Below are 18,635 nucleotides of genomic sequence, written 5' to 3'. Positions count from 1 at the left end.
CTCACATATGGTAAAACTCTTTTTTAAGGAAGAGACATATTTGATGTCGTCTTAGCTAGACTTTAACCGAAGTTTGGTTAAAGTTTGGCTTCTTAGCGCTGTCTCTAAATGTCATGTCACTCACTGTTCACATCCTAACGACAGTCTACACACACAATTGTTTATTTGCTCTTTTTATATCTATCCTTATTCCACCTTCTGTGTAAACTCACATATTAGCCTGTATGGGCATAAAAACAACAGCGTATGAGTTTTATCTTAGAGGTACTGCAAGGACATTCAGACACTTTTGATGTACATAGCCCAGTGTCTAGTAGCAAGGTACCTAAAATGCCTCCGTATAACTGGTCTCCCCAGACACCACCTTTCCCCTCCTTCCTGAAACGTATTTATGAGCCATGTTTACACATTAGTGGTCGAGTGTGTGGTGGAGAAGTTCTCCATGCGTATTCTGACCAGCTTCTCAGGAGGGACCGGCCTCAGGAAGAACTTGCAGTTGAAGGCCTGCCGACAGGCCTTGCGGAAGTTTTCCGAGAGGAAAGCGTAAATGATGGGGTTGATGCAGGAGTTCCCGTAGGCCAAGCAATGGGAGATGATACGGAAGGTGAAGGAGATGTTGTTCAAGGGAAAGTGCCCGAACTCTGCCCACATTGTGATGATGTGGTGCGGCAGCCAGGACAGCAGGAACACAGCAACCACAAGAAGCACTGTCTGCGCTGTCTGGAAAGACAAGATCAAGTATTAAATTGTTGCCATGCTCATGTGAATCAAGGGAGGCAGCATGACCTGCAATGGTGACCACTGCCAGGTGGGCAAACTATGACAGTATGAAAAAGGATGCTAAAATGCAGCCTTCCTCCCTGTAAAAACAGAATTTTGGCTCTCAGTTTTTCTCTTGGGCAACTAAAGACAGTGGAGATAGTGCCCATAAAACCTCAAACAAGAAGTTTTAACTAATGCTATCCACGTTACATGGAAAAATTGAAATAATATTCTCTAACGTTTGAAGGCTGAGGAACATTAAGAGTATTGAAAATAACCATAGGGGAAAATTGTCTGCTTGGAAATAGGTCACTGAGAGGGGCAACAGGGACACCTCTGCATTTCTGAGGAGAAAAATTTATCCAGCAGCTTCTCTCTTACGGGTGAAACAAACAGAAAAAAAACACCAAACAATGTAGAGAGGCTTTTTAAAAAATATATAGTGCTCTTTTGTTATTAATATTACTAGGATATACTCCTAGCTAGACAATATGCCTCTAGGATCCCAGCTTGCCCGTGGGCTGTGTGCTGGGGATGTGACCCTGCAGCACCAGCTCTCCAGCTAGGCCATCACCCTCACAAGCCATTGTTTGTCAGCACCATATCAACTTTAAACTGAGGTAAAATTTTCCAGAAAAATGTTCCTGAAAGTCATAATCCAAAAGAAATGTTAAGGAGAGGTGAGCTGTTGACTACAGCTGTGGTGGTCTCTCACAACTGTGGCTGGGGAAGAGGAAAGAGAGCTGAGGCAATGCCTCAGGAGGGCTGCACAAAATGGCAGAGCAGCATGAGGGCTTGGCTACCTGAGTGGAAAGGGTAGGGGGAAAGGCAGCCAGGAGCAAAGGTAAGTAATGGGAGCTGCTTGAGTTATTTTGGTGTGAAATTTAGCTGGCTCTTTCTTGAGGTTTTGTTCTTGTTGACGGGAAATGGTAGTCTGGGGAGAAGGGCTCGGGCTGTGAGGAGCCCAGGTGGTGTGGGTTGAAGGTAAAGACTAGCGTGTCTGTATTTTGGGGCAGTGAGCTAAGGCTGTCTGCTGTTCCAGAAGAGGAGATCCACACCAATGTAGGAAAAGTCCTGTTCCTCATAAATGTTATAAAGCTAAAGTTGAGGGGACCTGCCAGATGCATGCTAAGAAGTAACTTAGCCTTTACTGAAAAGGCGTATCCCCTTTTGAACAAAGCCTCAACCTGGTATGGTTAGGGATCTGTCTGACAAAAAAAGTACCTACTTTTTTTTTATTAATATTATTTTTTCTGTTCAGAAGTTGTTGAAGAATATGAAGTATGACTTTCACTGACTGTAAGTTACAATGAATTGAATCAAACTATAACTCACCTTCCTGCAAGTCCCTGAGGCCTGTGTGGACAGTACCCATGTACTCAAGTTTAAGCATCATGAGAGGGTTGCTTTTCTCTCACTTTCTACTTGTAGCACATGCAGGGAACACTGAGCAAGGCCCAGAGAGCCATTAATGCTGGTTTTTTTTTTTTTTTTTTTTTTTTTTTACCCATTTAATTCCTTCTTCTTGGAGCATTGTAGCAGATGCACAGCAGGTGACTTCCGTCCACTCCCCTTGCCTAATTCTCAGCAAAATGTGTGATTTTCAACTTTAGTGTTTATCATCTGTATTTTGTCACTTAAATAAATACAACATTTTGGGAATATGCAGATATTATCCTTCTCCTAAGAAGAATGTGAGTTGTACAAGGAAAAGTGTTGAAGAAAACTGAAAAGTTGGGCTTAATTTCAAATTAGGGTTTACAGCCCTATAGGTCTAAGCTAATTTTTCAGTCAGTAACTTCCATGATTTCAGGTGAACAGGATGCAATTACTTCTCCACAAGAGAGATAATTTACTAGTGAACAAAAACTTACTTAATCGCTGTGTTAAAACTTATAAATAGAAGCTATAAAGAGTCAGGGTTATGTATATAAAACACCTAAGCTGGAACCTCTTCTAGGAGAAGGGAAATCTCTCCCTGCCCCACAATACAACAAACAAAATAGCTGCTGCAAAATCTCCATATCCTTCTGACTTTTCTGTAGCACTACAACGGTTGGCATGACTTGCCAAGTTAAGTACATCTCCTTGGCAATATTTCAGTGGTGACTAAGGTGGCAGGATAGAGATGGGCTGAGGAAGATAATTTTTTGGACTTCCATTTAAATGGGAAAACATTTTGTGACTTGCACTTGTCTGTATACTCTGTGTTCTTTGTGTGAGATGGAAACTGCAACTTGTTTTAGTAACTATCTAAGGCACATGCTTGACCCTGTGTGAAGAGTAATATGAGGAAAACAAGGAAATTATTCAAAGAGCCACAGAACTAATGAAGCTGGATTTCTTAAGGGATCATGTTGATTTCTCTGGTACCCTAACAGACAGTGGTGATACAAATTAAATATTTCTCCTCAGAGTATTTGCTGTATTTCCCTTGTCAATGGCACTTCAATAAAAACGTAATAAAAATTCTCTCCTCTGGAGTCTACTTCAGAGAGTTTTTTTCTAGTTTCCTATATCAATGAGTTAGGTATAGTGTTCATGAATGTTTATTGGCTAACAGTAGACTCCTCTGCTGCAGACTAACTACAAAGATCATGTTCTGAACTTGATGGCAGTATGCTCCAGGGAAGAGCAGAGTGGCAATACTTCTTAGAAGAAAGAAGGTAAGGTGATTAGATCTTGGTGTGTAAGGTCTGGGATCATAACAAATGACTGCAGTCCTATACATAAGAACCTATGGGAGGCAGTGCTAAAATATTTATAAACAAGTATTAAATGTTTATAAACTGGCTTGTTGGAAGGGGTTGGAGATATGGGGCAAAATTACAGGAAGTTCACTTGTCTTCCAGATTCTTGTTTCACCTTAGTAACAGCCCTATGCTGCTCTTGAAATTTCATAAGATTGTTTGGAATTTAAAATCCTTTTTATTTTTTAAACATTAAAATACTTCAAAACCAACTTGCAGTTCTAAGAAAATGTTAAGCTTATGTGTTCAGATATAGGTCTTTATTAAATCTATGGTTAATGTCATCTACTCAAATGGAGTTAGATCAGGACTTTCATATTGTTTGGACCTTCCTAAATAGTAGCATTAAAACCTGCTGAACATGAGAGGACACTAGAATTATAATTGCTGTTTATAACATACATTTAATCATGTTTTATATTTGAATGAATTGCACTAAAATATTTCAAGTATATTCTGCTTGCTCTGACAGTAATAAAGTGGGTGAAGGCTAAAGGTGCTTTCTTGGGAACTGTTGTGGTTTTTTGTTGTTGTTGTTTTTGTTTTCCCTCTCCTATTTTTTTAACCCTGCAGAAAAGTCTACTGCATGATAAGAAGGTTTTTTTGCTGTGTTGGATAGGCAACATCTTTCCTCTGTTTACATAGGGCCTGCAGCAATGATCTCCTGCAATAAAAACAGACAGTCATTGAAGTTGAAAAATGCTTTTGGATGAGGGCCAACAGTGTCCCCTTTGCTTGCCTTAACTGCATTAACAAGCCAGTTAAAATCTGTTAAACTCTAGGAAGATGTTGTTGTATCAGATCAAGATTTCTGTGCAGATAAGAGAAAACAGTTGCTTATGAAACAAGTTTAAAAAAACATGGGGAGCAGGGCGTTTTCTGCCAAATAGATGTATCAGGTAAATTTGTATTAATTTTGAAAGGCCTGTAGGTTCATCTGGTACGTGGCATATTTTGGATGCTTCCTTGTTTTGCATACCAAAATGCTCTGTTTAACATATTAGGTGACAAAGCGTGTTCCCATGTGAGTGTACAACCTTTGCTCTTGAACTCCTAAAAATTGAACCACACTGGGAAACAGATGCTGTCCTTGGTAATGTGCTGGTACAATTGGAACTGAAAGACACAAAAGTGGTGGCCTTGTGGGGTCTAGCTTGCTTACTGTGGTAAGATGGGTGCTAAAGAAATGATGAATAGCAGGTACCGTTCTGAACTCTCACCAGCATTAATGGTGCTACTTTTTTACCCTCTAACAATGTTAAATAGCTTCGGCATGTTACCAAGGCAACCTTTCGTAGCATCCTTCTGCTTAAATTAGGGGGCTACAAGCATTGAAAGATTCTTTTGAATAGGGGATATAGTCCTAGATTCTTTTTTCTTTTTACTGTGAAATGGCAAACCATGCATTCAGCATAGGGATGGATATTAAAAATGGATTTGCAGTCGCTGTGTGTTAGCACAAAGCTGTTTCTGAGATCCAGCTACCTGGGATTTTTCAAATGAGAATATAGACAATAATATCAATAACCTACATAATTCAGGACTCAAAGAACGTGTTTTGGAAATGGAACTTTTGTCTATTTTTTCCCCTCAAATTGGGGGATATGTGGCCAAGAGAAGAAACCGAAAAAAAACATTGTTTTACTTTTAGGACAGTAACAGTCTAAAACTAGTGCTAATATAGACTGTGAACAGCTGCAGAGGATGGATCCAAATCGCTTGTGTACAGTTTGAGTTTGTTCAGTGAGCTGTGATAATTTGCACCATTAATGGGTTACTGTTGGTCCAGCTGTGCCCAGTTAATGCTAACCTTATGGTTTGTTTCTGAAGTCTTAGTGGGTCCATAGTAGGCATGTACAATGGACACCACTGGATTATTTAACTGACTCTTATTAATATTTTGCACTCCTAGAATTCTTTTGAGAAGCTCCATGAAACAGCTTAGTGCATTATTTGTTGTACAAAGAAAGTGTTTAAGCTATACAGTGAATCAATGACAGAGTGGGAAATAGAGACTGGGGGAAATCATAAATGTTTGTTTGTCAAACAGGTAAACTTCTTGTTTCCCCCCTTAATGTTTCTGCCACGCAGGATTGCCTAGAATTTACTCACCTATTCTTCTGTTATAGTCATATGTGATCTGACCCTCATTTATAGATTTCCCAGTTTTCTTTTTCCTTTGATTTTCTTCAGCCCTGAATGAGCTATGTCTTGCTTTTAGTCTTCCCCTGTCCTTCAGAAAGCAATGCTGAAACGTGTTTAAAGACCCCTTTTTAGGGAAGTACCTAATTTTTGCAGGATAATGAAGTTTTTAGCATTTAGTTTTGATTTTGGAGTTGTCATTCTTGATAAGCTTCTAATGAAGCTGTCTCAACTTGTCAAAGGCAAATGAAGATTGAAACATTTGGTTCATTACATGGCAAATATCCCATGAGCTTTTTTTTTTTTTTTTTTTTTTTTGTGCAGAACTAACTACCTGATGCATTAGGTTAATAAATAGTCTTGAGATAAAATATACAACAGACAGAACAGTCTAAAGGTAGAGAGCCTGTCACTTCTCTCATCTAGTCTAGACACAGATATATTTTTTTTTCAGAGCTGATCAGACTATCCATTTGTACCTCAGCCAAACAGAAAAGGGAAAGAACATTCAATGACGCTTTTATTGAACAGTATGTTCTCACTAGCTTGCAGAAAAACTGGGCTTCATTAGTGGGACAGTTACTGTTTTCTGAATATGGTGGAGGTTTTTTCCTCCTTTTCCACAATTTTGAAGAAAGAAGCATGAAACCTATGCCTCTTTTTCTGTGCTGTCTCATTAACAAATAGCACCTCTTTCTTTATTACTGCTTTGTAGGAGGACTGGGCATATAATGAACTGGACTATGAGTCTTGCTTCCCTTCACTCCTCTAAACTAGTTTAAATTAATAATACACTGCTGTGATGCCAAAGGCAGCCTTACTCTAGCTAGTGCTGCTTCTTCACACCATACCATACTTCCTCGGCCATTGTGTGGGGGCCAATACTTTTCTCCTGACTTGTAATAAAAAGTCTGATTGTGTTTTCTCTGAATTATTTTATTTTGTTATGCTTATCTCTAGCTTGCATCTTCGTTTTCCCTGATATTTGAGAGACAGTTGGTACATGTTTTTATTGCCCAACATTTGATTTGGGTAAGCTACTGGGTGTCAGCCATGGCTATTTATTTTATATGTGTATACATACTATACTTGTAGTGTGGTGAAAGCTTGGCCAAAATCTAGTGACCCATGGTGCTCTAAGCTTTTACTTTTAGATACTACACTGTGTCAGTACCCAGGAAGGATGCATGGCTCAGCACAACCTCCTGATGTACTGCTGGAGGTACTTACCAGCTTCTCCTGATGAGAACAATTTTTGCAGCCCTAGACACTGTTATCCTCTGTTTTCAGAAGAGAGACATAACTGAACATTTATTTGCTCGGTCTCTCTAAGCCAATGTACATAAACTGTCAGTTTTTTCTCTCCTGGTGTCAGGTTCTTCTCTACTGTGTTCACAAATCTGACACCCACTGATGCATTTGTAAGCATCCTTTTCTGCCTGTCAAGTTATAACACTAGAAAGGTACCAAAGCACAATTTGAACTCCAGAAATATGCTTATAGCTTCATGATAAACACACAAGGTTTCAAAAAGGTGTTTCAGAAAAATCCGTATCTAGTCTTAGCCAGCTTAAATTTTGGACAGCAGCTTCCTCTGCTTCAGAACAAACTCATTTGTTACTTGTTTATGAAGCACTTCTCACTGTCCTCCGGTCTTTCTTTTATTACTCTTGAGTGTAGTTCTAAAAACAGCACTGAAAGTGTTTTTGTTTTTTTTTCCCTCCCCATTGTTTTTCCCCTTGTGGTCAGAAATGTCAGTTGGCTGTCACGAAGAAGAGGAGGGATTGAAACATATAAACTTTCAGTTGTAATCAGCCCATTTTGGCTACTTCCTAAGTGGTGAACTCTTCATTTTCCCAGTAGCTTGTTTGCTCTGGTCTGACTACTCCCCTGAATGTCTCTGATTCTGTGATAATGCCGCTAATCCCCTCTGTTGATGCTCTTAATACTGACTCACTTTGTATTCAGAAATGCTTATAAGCATTATGATATTCTTATTATCTACTAATTGGTAATGAAGCACTCTATTCTTGCTGCCCTAGGTTCTTGTTAGCAAAACAGCTTGCAGGATTTCACTTTTGGTTAATATTTTTTTGTTAGATGGATCCCAAGATCTCCCATGCTACTTTTCTGTCCTTAGCGTTGGTCATGGTTAAGCACTGAACATCACATTCATTAAGTCTATATGAAAACCCTCTGGCTGTGTGAATAGAAGTCAAATAAATAGTTCAGCATGTAATAAACACATTTCACAAGCATATAGGAAAGCAGTTGCAGTGAAACTTTTGTCTGCCTCTCTTGAACAAAATGCTCAAGAATACCCATCTACCTTGAAGGAAATCTATACATTGTGCCTCAAGCTGTGGTATGACCTTCAAAAAACAATGAATTTGTGTGTAGGTTAAGTATAGGGTTGTGAATGTATGAACTGAGGAAGACAATAATCTTAGCTTCAAAGAGGGAGATGTGTTTTAAATTGACTATTACAATTTTGGAGCAAGATCTTGGGTTTATGTGTTTTGTGAACACATTGGCTCAGTTCTTAAGTAGTGGTTATAAGAGGGAGAAATAATTAAAAAAAAAAAAAGGAATAAAATTTTAGGAATTATTATGAGAAGAAGAGAGAACAAAAGAGTGTTTTCCCACCAGGTAAGATTGGTTCACCTTTCTATTGTAGCTAAAAATAAAATAGTACTTATTTGTTAGATTTAGATGTTTCAATTGGCCTGTTAATTGGAGCTTCTGGCTTTTATTGCCTCTAAAGATTCCACAGCTCCTACCTTCCTTTCAAGGGATCTTGCAAAATAGCTGTGAAATTCACGGCCTCAGAACCATTTTAAAGCTTGACAAAGCATTTCAGATTGTTCTTTAACGATGTCATAGGACAAAACCAAGTAAACATTGAGGAACCCTGGGGTGCTGCAAAAGCCAGTAAGACACCACAGGGCCATTTCATGATCAGACTAGACCTTGGTTTGCATTCATTTCCATTATTAAAATGTTATTTACTGCAAATGTATATTTGGAGTTCCTAGGGCTGGGCTCTCATGAAACACTTTTTCAACACTGTCAGATAGGGAATTGTTAACTTTCCTTGGAGCCAAAGACTTACTGTGCTCTTCATTATGCATACTGGAAGTAACAGGACTGAAATGTATTTTATTTTTGATTGAGAGGTGCACAGGATTTCCTAGCACATTGTCTTGCTGTCCTGCCTCAACAAAAGATTAACCAAAATTACAAAGGGGACTCCTGCAGTATCACACCATCTCAATTGTAATGTTGGCAAGCTTGTGCAGCTAGCAAGAAGTTAAATGGGGAAACTGGCATGTGTGCCTTTTTTGCACGCACAATCTAGCTGAGACAAATGGAGTGGCAGTGCCACTCTACTTCAGGTGTATGTGTCAGAGCTTCTCTTAATTGGGCAGGTAGCTAAAAACTGTAACAATCATTTTAACTTTTGAGGTGGTTTTGTTTCTTTCCTCATCTAACTGACAGTAGGCATGTGTGTCTGCGTGTGCAGCTCTGCTCTGTCCCTGAGCAGCTGGTGATCCTCTGCTGGGTGCAGGTACCACGCATGAAACAAGCCTGTAGGGAAGGCTGAGAGCGCTGCTGCAGCGGCAGGCACAGGAAAGCCATGCTGTGCTTGAAAAATGCAGAACAAAGCAGTGGAGGAAATAAGCAAGAGAGTTCTTAAAACAACAGATTTCTAGTAATGTAGCTCATTGTTTGAGTTCTGTATCCTAATTTAGAAAAAAAAAAAAAAAAAAAACCTTTAAAGGAAGAGGTTGAACTACAGTACTAAAGTACTAAGCATGTGTTCTGTTAATGTACTCTGTATGCTTGGATAGAATTAAATTGACTTTGCTGTTGCCTTCTTTGCTGCAGCAGTAGAACTCGGAAAGTCAGGTGTATGCTGTCACAATGCCGGAACTGTCCAACCTGTGTGATCATCATCTTTTTAGAAGCTACCCTAGGTTTGCATCTAGCAGGCTCTCTCTCACCTGTTCTGTAAATGTTAGCCTTATCCAGATTCACAAGTTGATTTGGCACTCACTCTATGGCATTCACGTTGTTTCTAAACTGTTTTATCTTGGAAATATTCTATCTTGAAGAGTCTGATAATGCCCAAAGAAAAGGCATTACAGTTTCTGGAGCTCATGGCAAAGCAATTTGTTTGCAGTGGCAATGCCAGCATCCATTTCACTGGCAACTCTTGTTCAACATGGATTTGAGGTCTGCAATTTGATTTTCTGAACAATTTTACTCCCCTATATAGCCTAGATGAACGTAGTGAGGTCTGTACAAATAGCTGCTTGCAAAATTTACTGCTTATCTCTTTAAAAAAGAAAAAGAAGACCACACTCCAAAGTCATTCCCTTAGGGGTGGAAGGAGGATAAAAACTGGTGTGGTTTTTTGTCCTGTTTTCTTGAAATTAAAGGAATGAAGTAAGTGCTGAGTGATCATAGTTCCAGACTGATTTCATTTGTGTACTCATATGACACTTTGTTTTCCATATTAGCGTGGTCAAGATGCACACTGAAAATTACCTGATTCGCATCTGATTATTATCACCTCATGTTGAAAGATCTTGTTTTCATGTTTTGGTGGATCCAAGGTGATAAGGGCTTGGCCATTGAAACTGTGTGTGTTTCATAAAGCTGAATGTTTTGTATTTGCTAAATTAATTTTTGAAACATGGAGCAAGATTCACTTGTCAAACATCTGAGTGAAATAAGCAAAAGCTGGTTGCCTTATTGTTAAGGTTTAAGACCAAACAAAACTACTTGTCCCTAATAGACCAATTAAGTACATATGAAGGAAGCTAATTGAACAGAACTGCCATGCACATATGAATTTTCTATTAGGCTCTAATGTGAAGTGTTCTTAAGAAAATCTGCTTTAAATGATTGACACACGGTGTGTTTCGAGGATACTATGAAAGCACATCTGGGAATGGAGCGAGTCTGCAGGCTGCACAAGAAAGATTCCTTATAAAGAAGAGAAGTAAACAAAAAGTAATTGCAGTAGAGATGTCAAAGATGCTGTTTGGCCTGCAAAAAAATAAATGAGAAATTTCTCAACAGAAAGCGCTGGCAGGAGACAAATTGTGGAAGATGTGTGTATGTATGTGGAGGGATGTATTTGATTCATTTTTTTCCCTTTATCTTGGGTCTAACTGCCATGAGGAACAACAATCACTACCAGGTGTTCCAGAATTATGGCCATAGAAATACTTAAGGGGAGGGAGGAAGACATGTTTTGTCATTAACTTGTCTGAACAGGCAAAGTCAAAGGTATTTTTTATGATCAGTCCTCTCAGTTGTATCTAGTCAGGAAACTGAAAGTTGAAAAAACTGTAGATCTGATTTTCATCTAACTCTACAGGTCAAATCTGGAAACGATGCAAGCAGATATATTTGAAGAAATGGGTATGGAAAAAACAAACAAACATATCTGTAACTTCAGTGCTTCACACGAAGATGAGACCAGTTTTTGACAGTTGGTAGCATTCTCTTCAAATATAGGAAAGAAATAGGTATAGGGCCATTTTTGTATAGGTAAGGAAAAGACAGAAGTGGAATTTACACCATCCAAAGTGTTTCATAGAATCATAGAAAAGTCTGGATTGGAAGGGACGTCTACAGATCATCTAGTTCCCTGTCCCTGCTATAGGCAGGGACACCTCCCACCAGCCCAGGCTGCTCAAAGCCCCATCCAGCCTGGCCCTGAACATCTCCAAGGTTGGGGCATCCACAGCTTCTCAGGGCAGCCAGTGCCAGTTCCTCGCCACCCTCAGAGTAAATGATTTCTTTCTAATATCTGATCTAAATCTACCCTTATTCAGTTTAAAGCCATTCCCCCTTACCCTGTTACCACACTCCCTAACACTCCCCTCCCAACTTTTCTGTAGGCCCCCCTTAGGTACTGGAGGGCTGCAATGAGGTGTCCCTGGAGCATTCTCGCCTCCAGATTTAGGGATTAGGGATGTGTTGCTAATGTTCCTGAGTTATGAGATTATTCTATGCAAAGAACAGTGCTTCTTAGCACTTTATTTGCTATAGCTGAAGTAAACATAAGCATCAACAGATCTTGGTTGCCTTTTGTCATGGTAGCTGCTGGGCAGGCTTTGTTCATATCTTTGTTAAGCACACAAGACTCAGTGCAGATAAAAAGCAGAAAGTAGTCAACCTGCCCAGAAATGACACTCCTGGTCTTCAAGTTTTAATTCACATTGTATCTGTAGCAGTGCCAGCATTCAACAGCAACTCAGAAGGCAGAATAAGGCATGGTGTTCTTCAGTGTAGCCTGCCTCATGTAGTCTTGGTGGTTTGATGTAGAAGGCAATACACAGCAGCTGGTTATTGCATGATTTATTGCCTTAGAAAATGTGATAGAAAGATTGTTTGTCAGAACCTGCTTGAAATGAGATGAGCTGGACTAATAAAATGGATCTCAGTAAGGCTCAGAAATAAGCGAAACAAGCAGATGAGCAAAGTATTTGTAGGGCTTTGTATGTTTACTATGTGAACTCAGCATCTGAACACAGAAAACAGGATCAAAAACACCCTAAGGGAGAGCAGAAAATATCAGTGAAATTTTATGTGTGTTGTGTATTATAACTTCTGTGGTCTTTGCAATATTGTCTCACAGCGTAGGAATATCAGCTGAGTTCTAACCTTACAGGCAGTGTGAGTGCAAGACTGATTATGGATTGATACTTGTGTGTGTGTTACCAACAAAGCTGAGTGTATGTAATGAAGTCATAGAAACTAAATATAATCTATAGTTAAATCTATTTAGGATTCATTGTTATAAAAGACTGGAAAAATCTCTGTAACAGCTCAAAATCAACTAAAACCAACATAGAGCAGACTAGAAAAACTGTAGCATAATGTTACAGAGGATATAGCTAAAGTATATTTTTCTATTGAAAACCCTCGACTTCTGTTTGAGATGCTACCACAGCATCCAGATTGCACAGTTAGCATCCTCAAGTACATCTGGTTTTTCCTAAATAGGATGTTCATGAAGATATCTGTGTTGATCAGTGCTGTACATTCTTGTGACACCTTGGCTGCGTGAAAATATTACCTTACTCAGATTAGTTTCTCTGAGGTAGGCAACAGGTGGCTGTGTTATGTTTAGAGAGAGACCTTTTGGTTTCCAATGTAGGAAGTCCCTTTGGTGGAAAAAGAAATCAATAGAGGTACAGGATCCGGTTATGTTGTTGTATAACATCAGTATGCTGGCAAATCTGGTACCTTGAACTCATCTTGTGAGTGATCTAACTCTACAGGGGTGAGGTGGAGGGGGGGGGGGGAGGGGGTCCAGTAACACCAGTGAAGAACCCCCTGGATGCAGTTTGTTATGCCCAGAAGCAGGTTTGTGTTTTAACACTTCTGTAGCTTCATGCAGCTGTGGTACCAGTGTCTGTGCTCCAGCCACCCCTCAGCTGGAGTCATGTGAAAGCTTTGATTTCTGTGTCTTGCACCCTTTTCAATCAAATGTCTGTGTTTGCTGTAATAACCCTCATTTTGGTCATACAACTGTCCAGTTTCCAACTGTCCGGGCTGAGAGCAAATCAAAGCTCTGCCTCATCATTTCCACTGGCTGTCACATCACCTCGGTGGCATGCACGCTGCTCATCTGGGTTGTACGGTTGCTGTGCCACTGGCACAGACTGTGACTGTCCTATCAGCAGGTAATGGTAGGGCCCTGTTACCTCCCACCTGTGACCAGCCAGACAATCTATAGTTTCACTCATCACTGTACACACAACAATTATAACTCTTCTGACTGAAATAGTGTTTTTTCTTTTCATGACAGGTAAATTTTATGTTGCATCGCTGCTCTTGATGAGTTTTGTTACCTAAAAACGTCTATTAGTTATGGCTTATTCACTCTAAGATTCTTACACTGAGGAAAAAAGAAATCTATCCTTAGTATTTTCCTCAGTTAATTCTTGCAATTCTGCTTATTTCATACAGCTTGAGCAGGGATAAGCTGATGTTTGACTTTCAGAGAGGTCAAAGTGCCAACCAAGGTCAAAATCAACCACATACTAGATGCAAACCTTAGAGATCTTAAACGCAAACTGCAGCAAAACTGAGGTACTGCAGTTTCAGGGTTCTTCACGTGTTTTCCTTTTAGCTTGCTGAAGTGTGCTCAGATGCCTAGATCTTCTAATAGCCTGAATATCTTTCTGCCTGTCAATGTAAAAACATTGTACTTGTGGGACTTCTGTTACAGCAAAATAAATCAAAAGGCAGTCCAGCGGACATGTGTGTAGAGATCAATAGAGCAACTCAATAATGGCCTCACTTTGTACAGTGTCTATAAAGATATAACAACTTGTCAACATGAATTTGAACTCAAGCTGAAAGACACGAATGACACTTGTATGTGAATGAAACTTGAAAAGACTGCTAGTTATCTTATAAACCTGACATATCAGTGTACAAATCAAAGATGCTTACCTTCTTCTTTGATCTTTCTGACTTCTTAGAAATGTTCTTTACCTTCGTATGGAGGTGATACAGAACCTTGAAAAAAGGAGCAATACATTGAATATGAAATTGAATTGTATATGTTAGTATTGAACCTCTTGAATGAGCACCAGACGTTAAAAGAACTGCTCTAGCATGACGTCAGGGGTCAATCTGATGCACTGAGATTTTTAATTCTAAGCTCTCCCCAGTTTTCTTTTCAAAGCTTGTTTCTTGAAGGAGAAAATGGCAAGCTTTAAGAAGACTTAGTTCAGCATTATTTAAGAGCTCAGCTGACACTATGCTGAAATCAAGAGGAGACTTTCCATGGATTTTTGATTTTTAGATTGTGTTTAAATTATCCACATTTACTCTCTGGGCTGATTACTTAGAAGGACTTAGAAGGACAGAGAACAGGGTGCCAACACTGTACCCCTGTGTGACTGCTTTGCCACTCTTGACTGCAGCAGTAACAGCTGGGGCAGTCAGAGTGGGTTCTCCTTTCACAGGGAGAGTCATAAGAAATGTTAGAGCCCTGTCAGGAAATTCTCAGTTAACAACATTTAGATTAACCTTTAGGAACCTGCTTATAGCACAGCTGTAACCTGGCAATATTTATACTTTGGCCTTTACAGGTAAAAGGCTAAGTTTTCTAAAGCAGTTAATGAACAAAATAAAGCTTCTGTTAAATGCAGCTCCCCTTCCATTTGTTGCTGTGCTCATCAAGGGCAGTGAGGGGAAAAACAACAGGAGCCAAAGGGACAGGATTTGTGAAGTCTAGTGGGTTTTTCCTCTTGTGACAAGCAGGGCCTGAGATGTAAAGATTTTTAGCTTAAATCTAAGTGCCTTGTCCTGTCCTTAGCACTGACAATAAATCAGTGCTAAAATAAATCAGTGTTGAAAGTATCACAACTTTTGATTAAACAGACACGAGCTTAAATTCCAGGAAAATATATTTTTGTTCAGGGGAGTTGACATGCAACTGACTAGTGACAAGGAAGTTTACTCCCTAGCAGTCAACAGGCACTACACAATAGGAGATTAATTCAAAAGTCACAGAAACTTCATTCTGGAAGTCCATCATAACTGATAGATTTACTGTCTGCCTCAAACATGCTGAAGATCAGTAAAAGGAGAGAAAAAACTTGAACAATGGCAATTCCCAAGAAGAAAGGAAGAAATTCCCTGCTGAAGAAAACTTAAATCCTAAGATATCTTTCTAGAAATCTTTGCAAGACACGAAGTCTGAGATTTGTGTCAAAAAAAAAAAAAAAAAAAAAAAAAAAAAAAAAAAAAAGGCAGCAATGTCTCTGATACTAATTCTGTACACTCTCTGCACAGCTACATCCTCCATGGTGTTTTTCTCTTGCATGGAGCAAAGATTTGTTATCAAGAAAGGACAAACTGAAAACTACAAAAATCCACAGGAATCTTTAGTAGATTTGGGTGTCAGGCTGGGATTGAACTTTCATGTATTCGCTTTGTCCCTGAATAGAAATGTTTTTCATTCCTCTTTATTAGATGGTGTAATTTCATTCTTGTTTCCCTCCCCCTGTCCCAGAGAAGTATCCTATTCGAGGAGGAACATAGGAAGCACTGTGAATGCCTTATTTCTTGGCTGGGTAGCTTGCATGTGTGAATCTAAGCCACCAAGAGGTTGGGATTGATCCTTTCCTCTATCTGAATATTACTCACATCCCTCTTACTCACCTTGGCATAGCAGCAGGTGATGAGCACCAGGGGCAGGAGGTATCCCACCAGCAGGATGGTAACCTTGTATGTCTGCTTGGCCGTTGATCCATCTGGCCAGTTCTCCCAGCAGAAGGAGCTGTTGGGTGCTTGCTGGTGACCACTCACAAGAGCCTGGTGCTGGGCCACGGGGATGGCAATGAGTAGAGACAGCAGCCAAATTATACCCACGCCGAGGGCAGCGTTGCGTTTGCTGCGGATGCCAGAGGAACGCTTGGCGTGGACCACGGCGATGTACCTGTCCACAGACATGGCCACCAGGGTAAAGATGCTGACCAGCATTGTCGCCATGGCCAAGTAGTGAACCCACTTGCAAAAGAAGGCACCGAAGATCCACTCTGGCAGGGAGTAGATGGTGGCCTGGAAGGGGACGCAGAAAAGCAAGAAGGAGAAGTCTGCAATGCTCAAGTTCAGGATGAAGATGTTGGTGGCACTGCGCGATGGGCGTCCCCCAGGCCGGAGACGCCCCAGAACAACCAGTACCAGGGTGTTCCCCACCATTCCCAGGAGAAAAATGAAGCCAAAAAGCACCGGTACGATCACCACCTCAGGGCCACCTCTGGTTGCTCCTGACCAGCATGGTGAGGCCCCTGTCTGGTTAGTCTCAAGGCTGCACTTGCTGGCGTTGGCTCCAAAGGAAAGCGCGAGGTTGTCTTCCTGCTCCTCCATGGAGCCAGGCTGGTTGGAAACAGGGGAGCAGTCGCTGCAGCCCTGACTGCTGTGGGGCAGCTCTGTGTTTGCTGATGGTGGCCAGAAGCTGGATGCTTGGGTTTCCCAATGCTCTGTGCCTTTGCTCTGGGGAGCAATTTTCTTTGGATGATTCTTCCAAGTCTTGTCTGTCTCTTCCAGGAACTGGCAAAAAGAGGTCTAGGAAATTGTTCTCATCCAAGGGGTTTGGTAGCTGCTGTTGGAGGAGCTCTTGTGGTACAGGAAAAGTCTGTGCCAGAAGGGCTGAGGATGAAGCAGAGGCAAAGAAGCTGCAGCCTGGTTTCCTCATGCCCCTCCTCTTCAGCTTCCCTCCCACACCAGTCCCCAGAGCTGCAGCTGCTGTACCTGCTCTCCAGCTCTGCTCGGAGCTGACAGTGAGAACAAGTGCTGTCTGTGACCGGAGCCCTTCGAAGAATAACCCTGGTCGGCTTTGTCTCCATACGTTACCTGTCCCCATACATTACTACTCGCGAGGAGGGGGAGAACAAAGTGAAAGCGAGTTTTAACCCAAAGGGATGGATTGAGCAGCAGATGCTGAATGATATCCTGTGCAATGTTATAAGGAGCATCATTGGAGCTGGCCACAGAAACAGGAGAAAATCTAAAATGTGATTTGTTTTTTTTTTTTTTTTTTTTTTTTTAAATCAACAGAACAGTATTTTGTTGTTTTGTTTCAGTCTCTAATGTGCTCATGCTAGAGCACAAAACAATCTGGAGACTAGTGATTTCAGCACAAAAGCCTGGAGAAGCCTTAGTCTCAGCAGCTGGCTTCTGCCACTTCTTTCGTATCTGTCCAAATTCCTTAGTGCCTGAATGTTTGTGGTTCTTGTTGATCTAGCTGTAAGGAAGTTCTGGGTTCAGCCCAGAAGTGCCAAGAGCATCTGCACTGGAAAAGGAAAGGCTCAGTCATGGTAGCTGTGAGCAGCTGTAATATTCCCTACCAGGGAAAGAGATGGCCTTTTTTTTTTTTCCCTTTTAAGAAATTTTATTAAGGATTAATAGCTTAGTCATGTTCTTGATGCTTTACTTCTAGAAACAGCATGCAGGTTCTAGAAGGCACTAAGCAACTTGGTTTTGATGGTCTGTTTCTGAAGATATTCTGTGAACTGTACAGGCAGGCAGTAAGGAAGAAAAAAGTTTTTAGGCAAAGATGAACGGTACTCGCAGAGTGATTTGTGCCTGCAGGACAGCTTCGTGCATGGAAGAGTGCACACACACATGCGATATAGTTCTGAGGCTGGTTATGGGGTGAGATGGAAAGCAGACAGCGTGAAGGATGTCTGAGCTGCAAAGGAAAACGCATCTACCTTTGTTGTGTGCCAACGAGCAGATCACCTCCAGACATGGTCCCCTCTCTGCAGCCCGCTCTGGATGCCACCTGCGCCTCTCGTGGTCTTCCGCAGCCCGGCTGCTTTGCGTCCTGTGGCACAGCATCTCGGACACCTCTAAACCTTCCAATTCCCCAAATCTTCTGTCTGCCTGCTGGGATCTGTGCCCTCAGCTCGCAGACAGCTGCTTTCAGCACACAGGTTTTGGGGACCCTGCGAAGCCTGGCGTTATAATGAAGACTTGAGTGCCATCTGCTGGTGTTTCATCTCCTTAATTGCTTGCAGGCAGCTCTGACGGTTCTCGTCCTTCCTCCCCCTCGAACATACAGTCCCATCATTCAGTAACTAGTTTTAGTATTTTCCCCTCGTCCTTGAGTACACATCCATCCTTAAATCAGGAAACTTAAATATGTATTCTTTTCCTTTTGTCGATATGTTGCTAGTAATGTCCCTTCTGTAATTACTATTCATGTAACTTCATAAAACTTTTCAAAGAAAGCTATTGGAGGTTGGTTCAATAGTTATCTCTGTATTTTAGATCTGTGGTTTCTTGTTTGTTTGTTTTTAAGTGGACAGTCATGCCAGAAAGTATTATTTAAGAAGAACCCACAGCAATCACAGTAAATGAGTGTGCTTTTTTTTTTTTTTTTTTTTTTTTTTTTTCTCCTCCTTATATTGGATTTGAGCAGAATAATAAATGACTACA

At 40.7% G+C, this 18,635-nt stretch overlaps 1 protein-coding gene across 1 annotated transcript; it reads right to left on the bottom strand.

The window, feature by feature from the left end:
* Positions 1-22: 22 nt before the first annotated feature.
* Positions 23-16,562, bottom strand: LOC309882829 (galanin receptor type 1-like; the record flags this gene model as incomplete). Its single annotated transcript, XM_082770289.1, has 3 exons — positions 23-720; positions 14,136-14,201; positions 15,855-16,562. 3 exons carry the CDS (start codon positions 16,560-16,562, stop codon positions 403-405), a joined length of 1,092 nt encoding a protein of 363 aa, XP_082626415.1. The 3' UTR covers positions 23-402.
* Positions 16,563-18,635: the final 2,073 nt, after the last annotated feature.

This window comes from Aythya marila, assembly GCF_965140915.1.
Source record: "Aythya marila genome assembly, chromosome: 12".
Taxonomy (NCBI): Eukaryota; Metazoa; Chordata; class Aves; order Anseriformes; family Anatidae; genus Aythya; species Aythya marila.
Note: the sequence above shows the minus strand (reverse complement) of the source record. Positions and strands in the feature narration are given on the sequence as shown.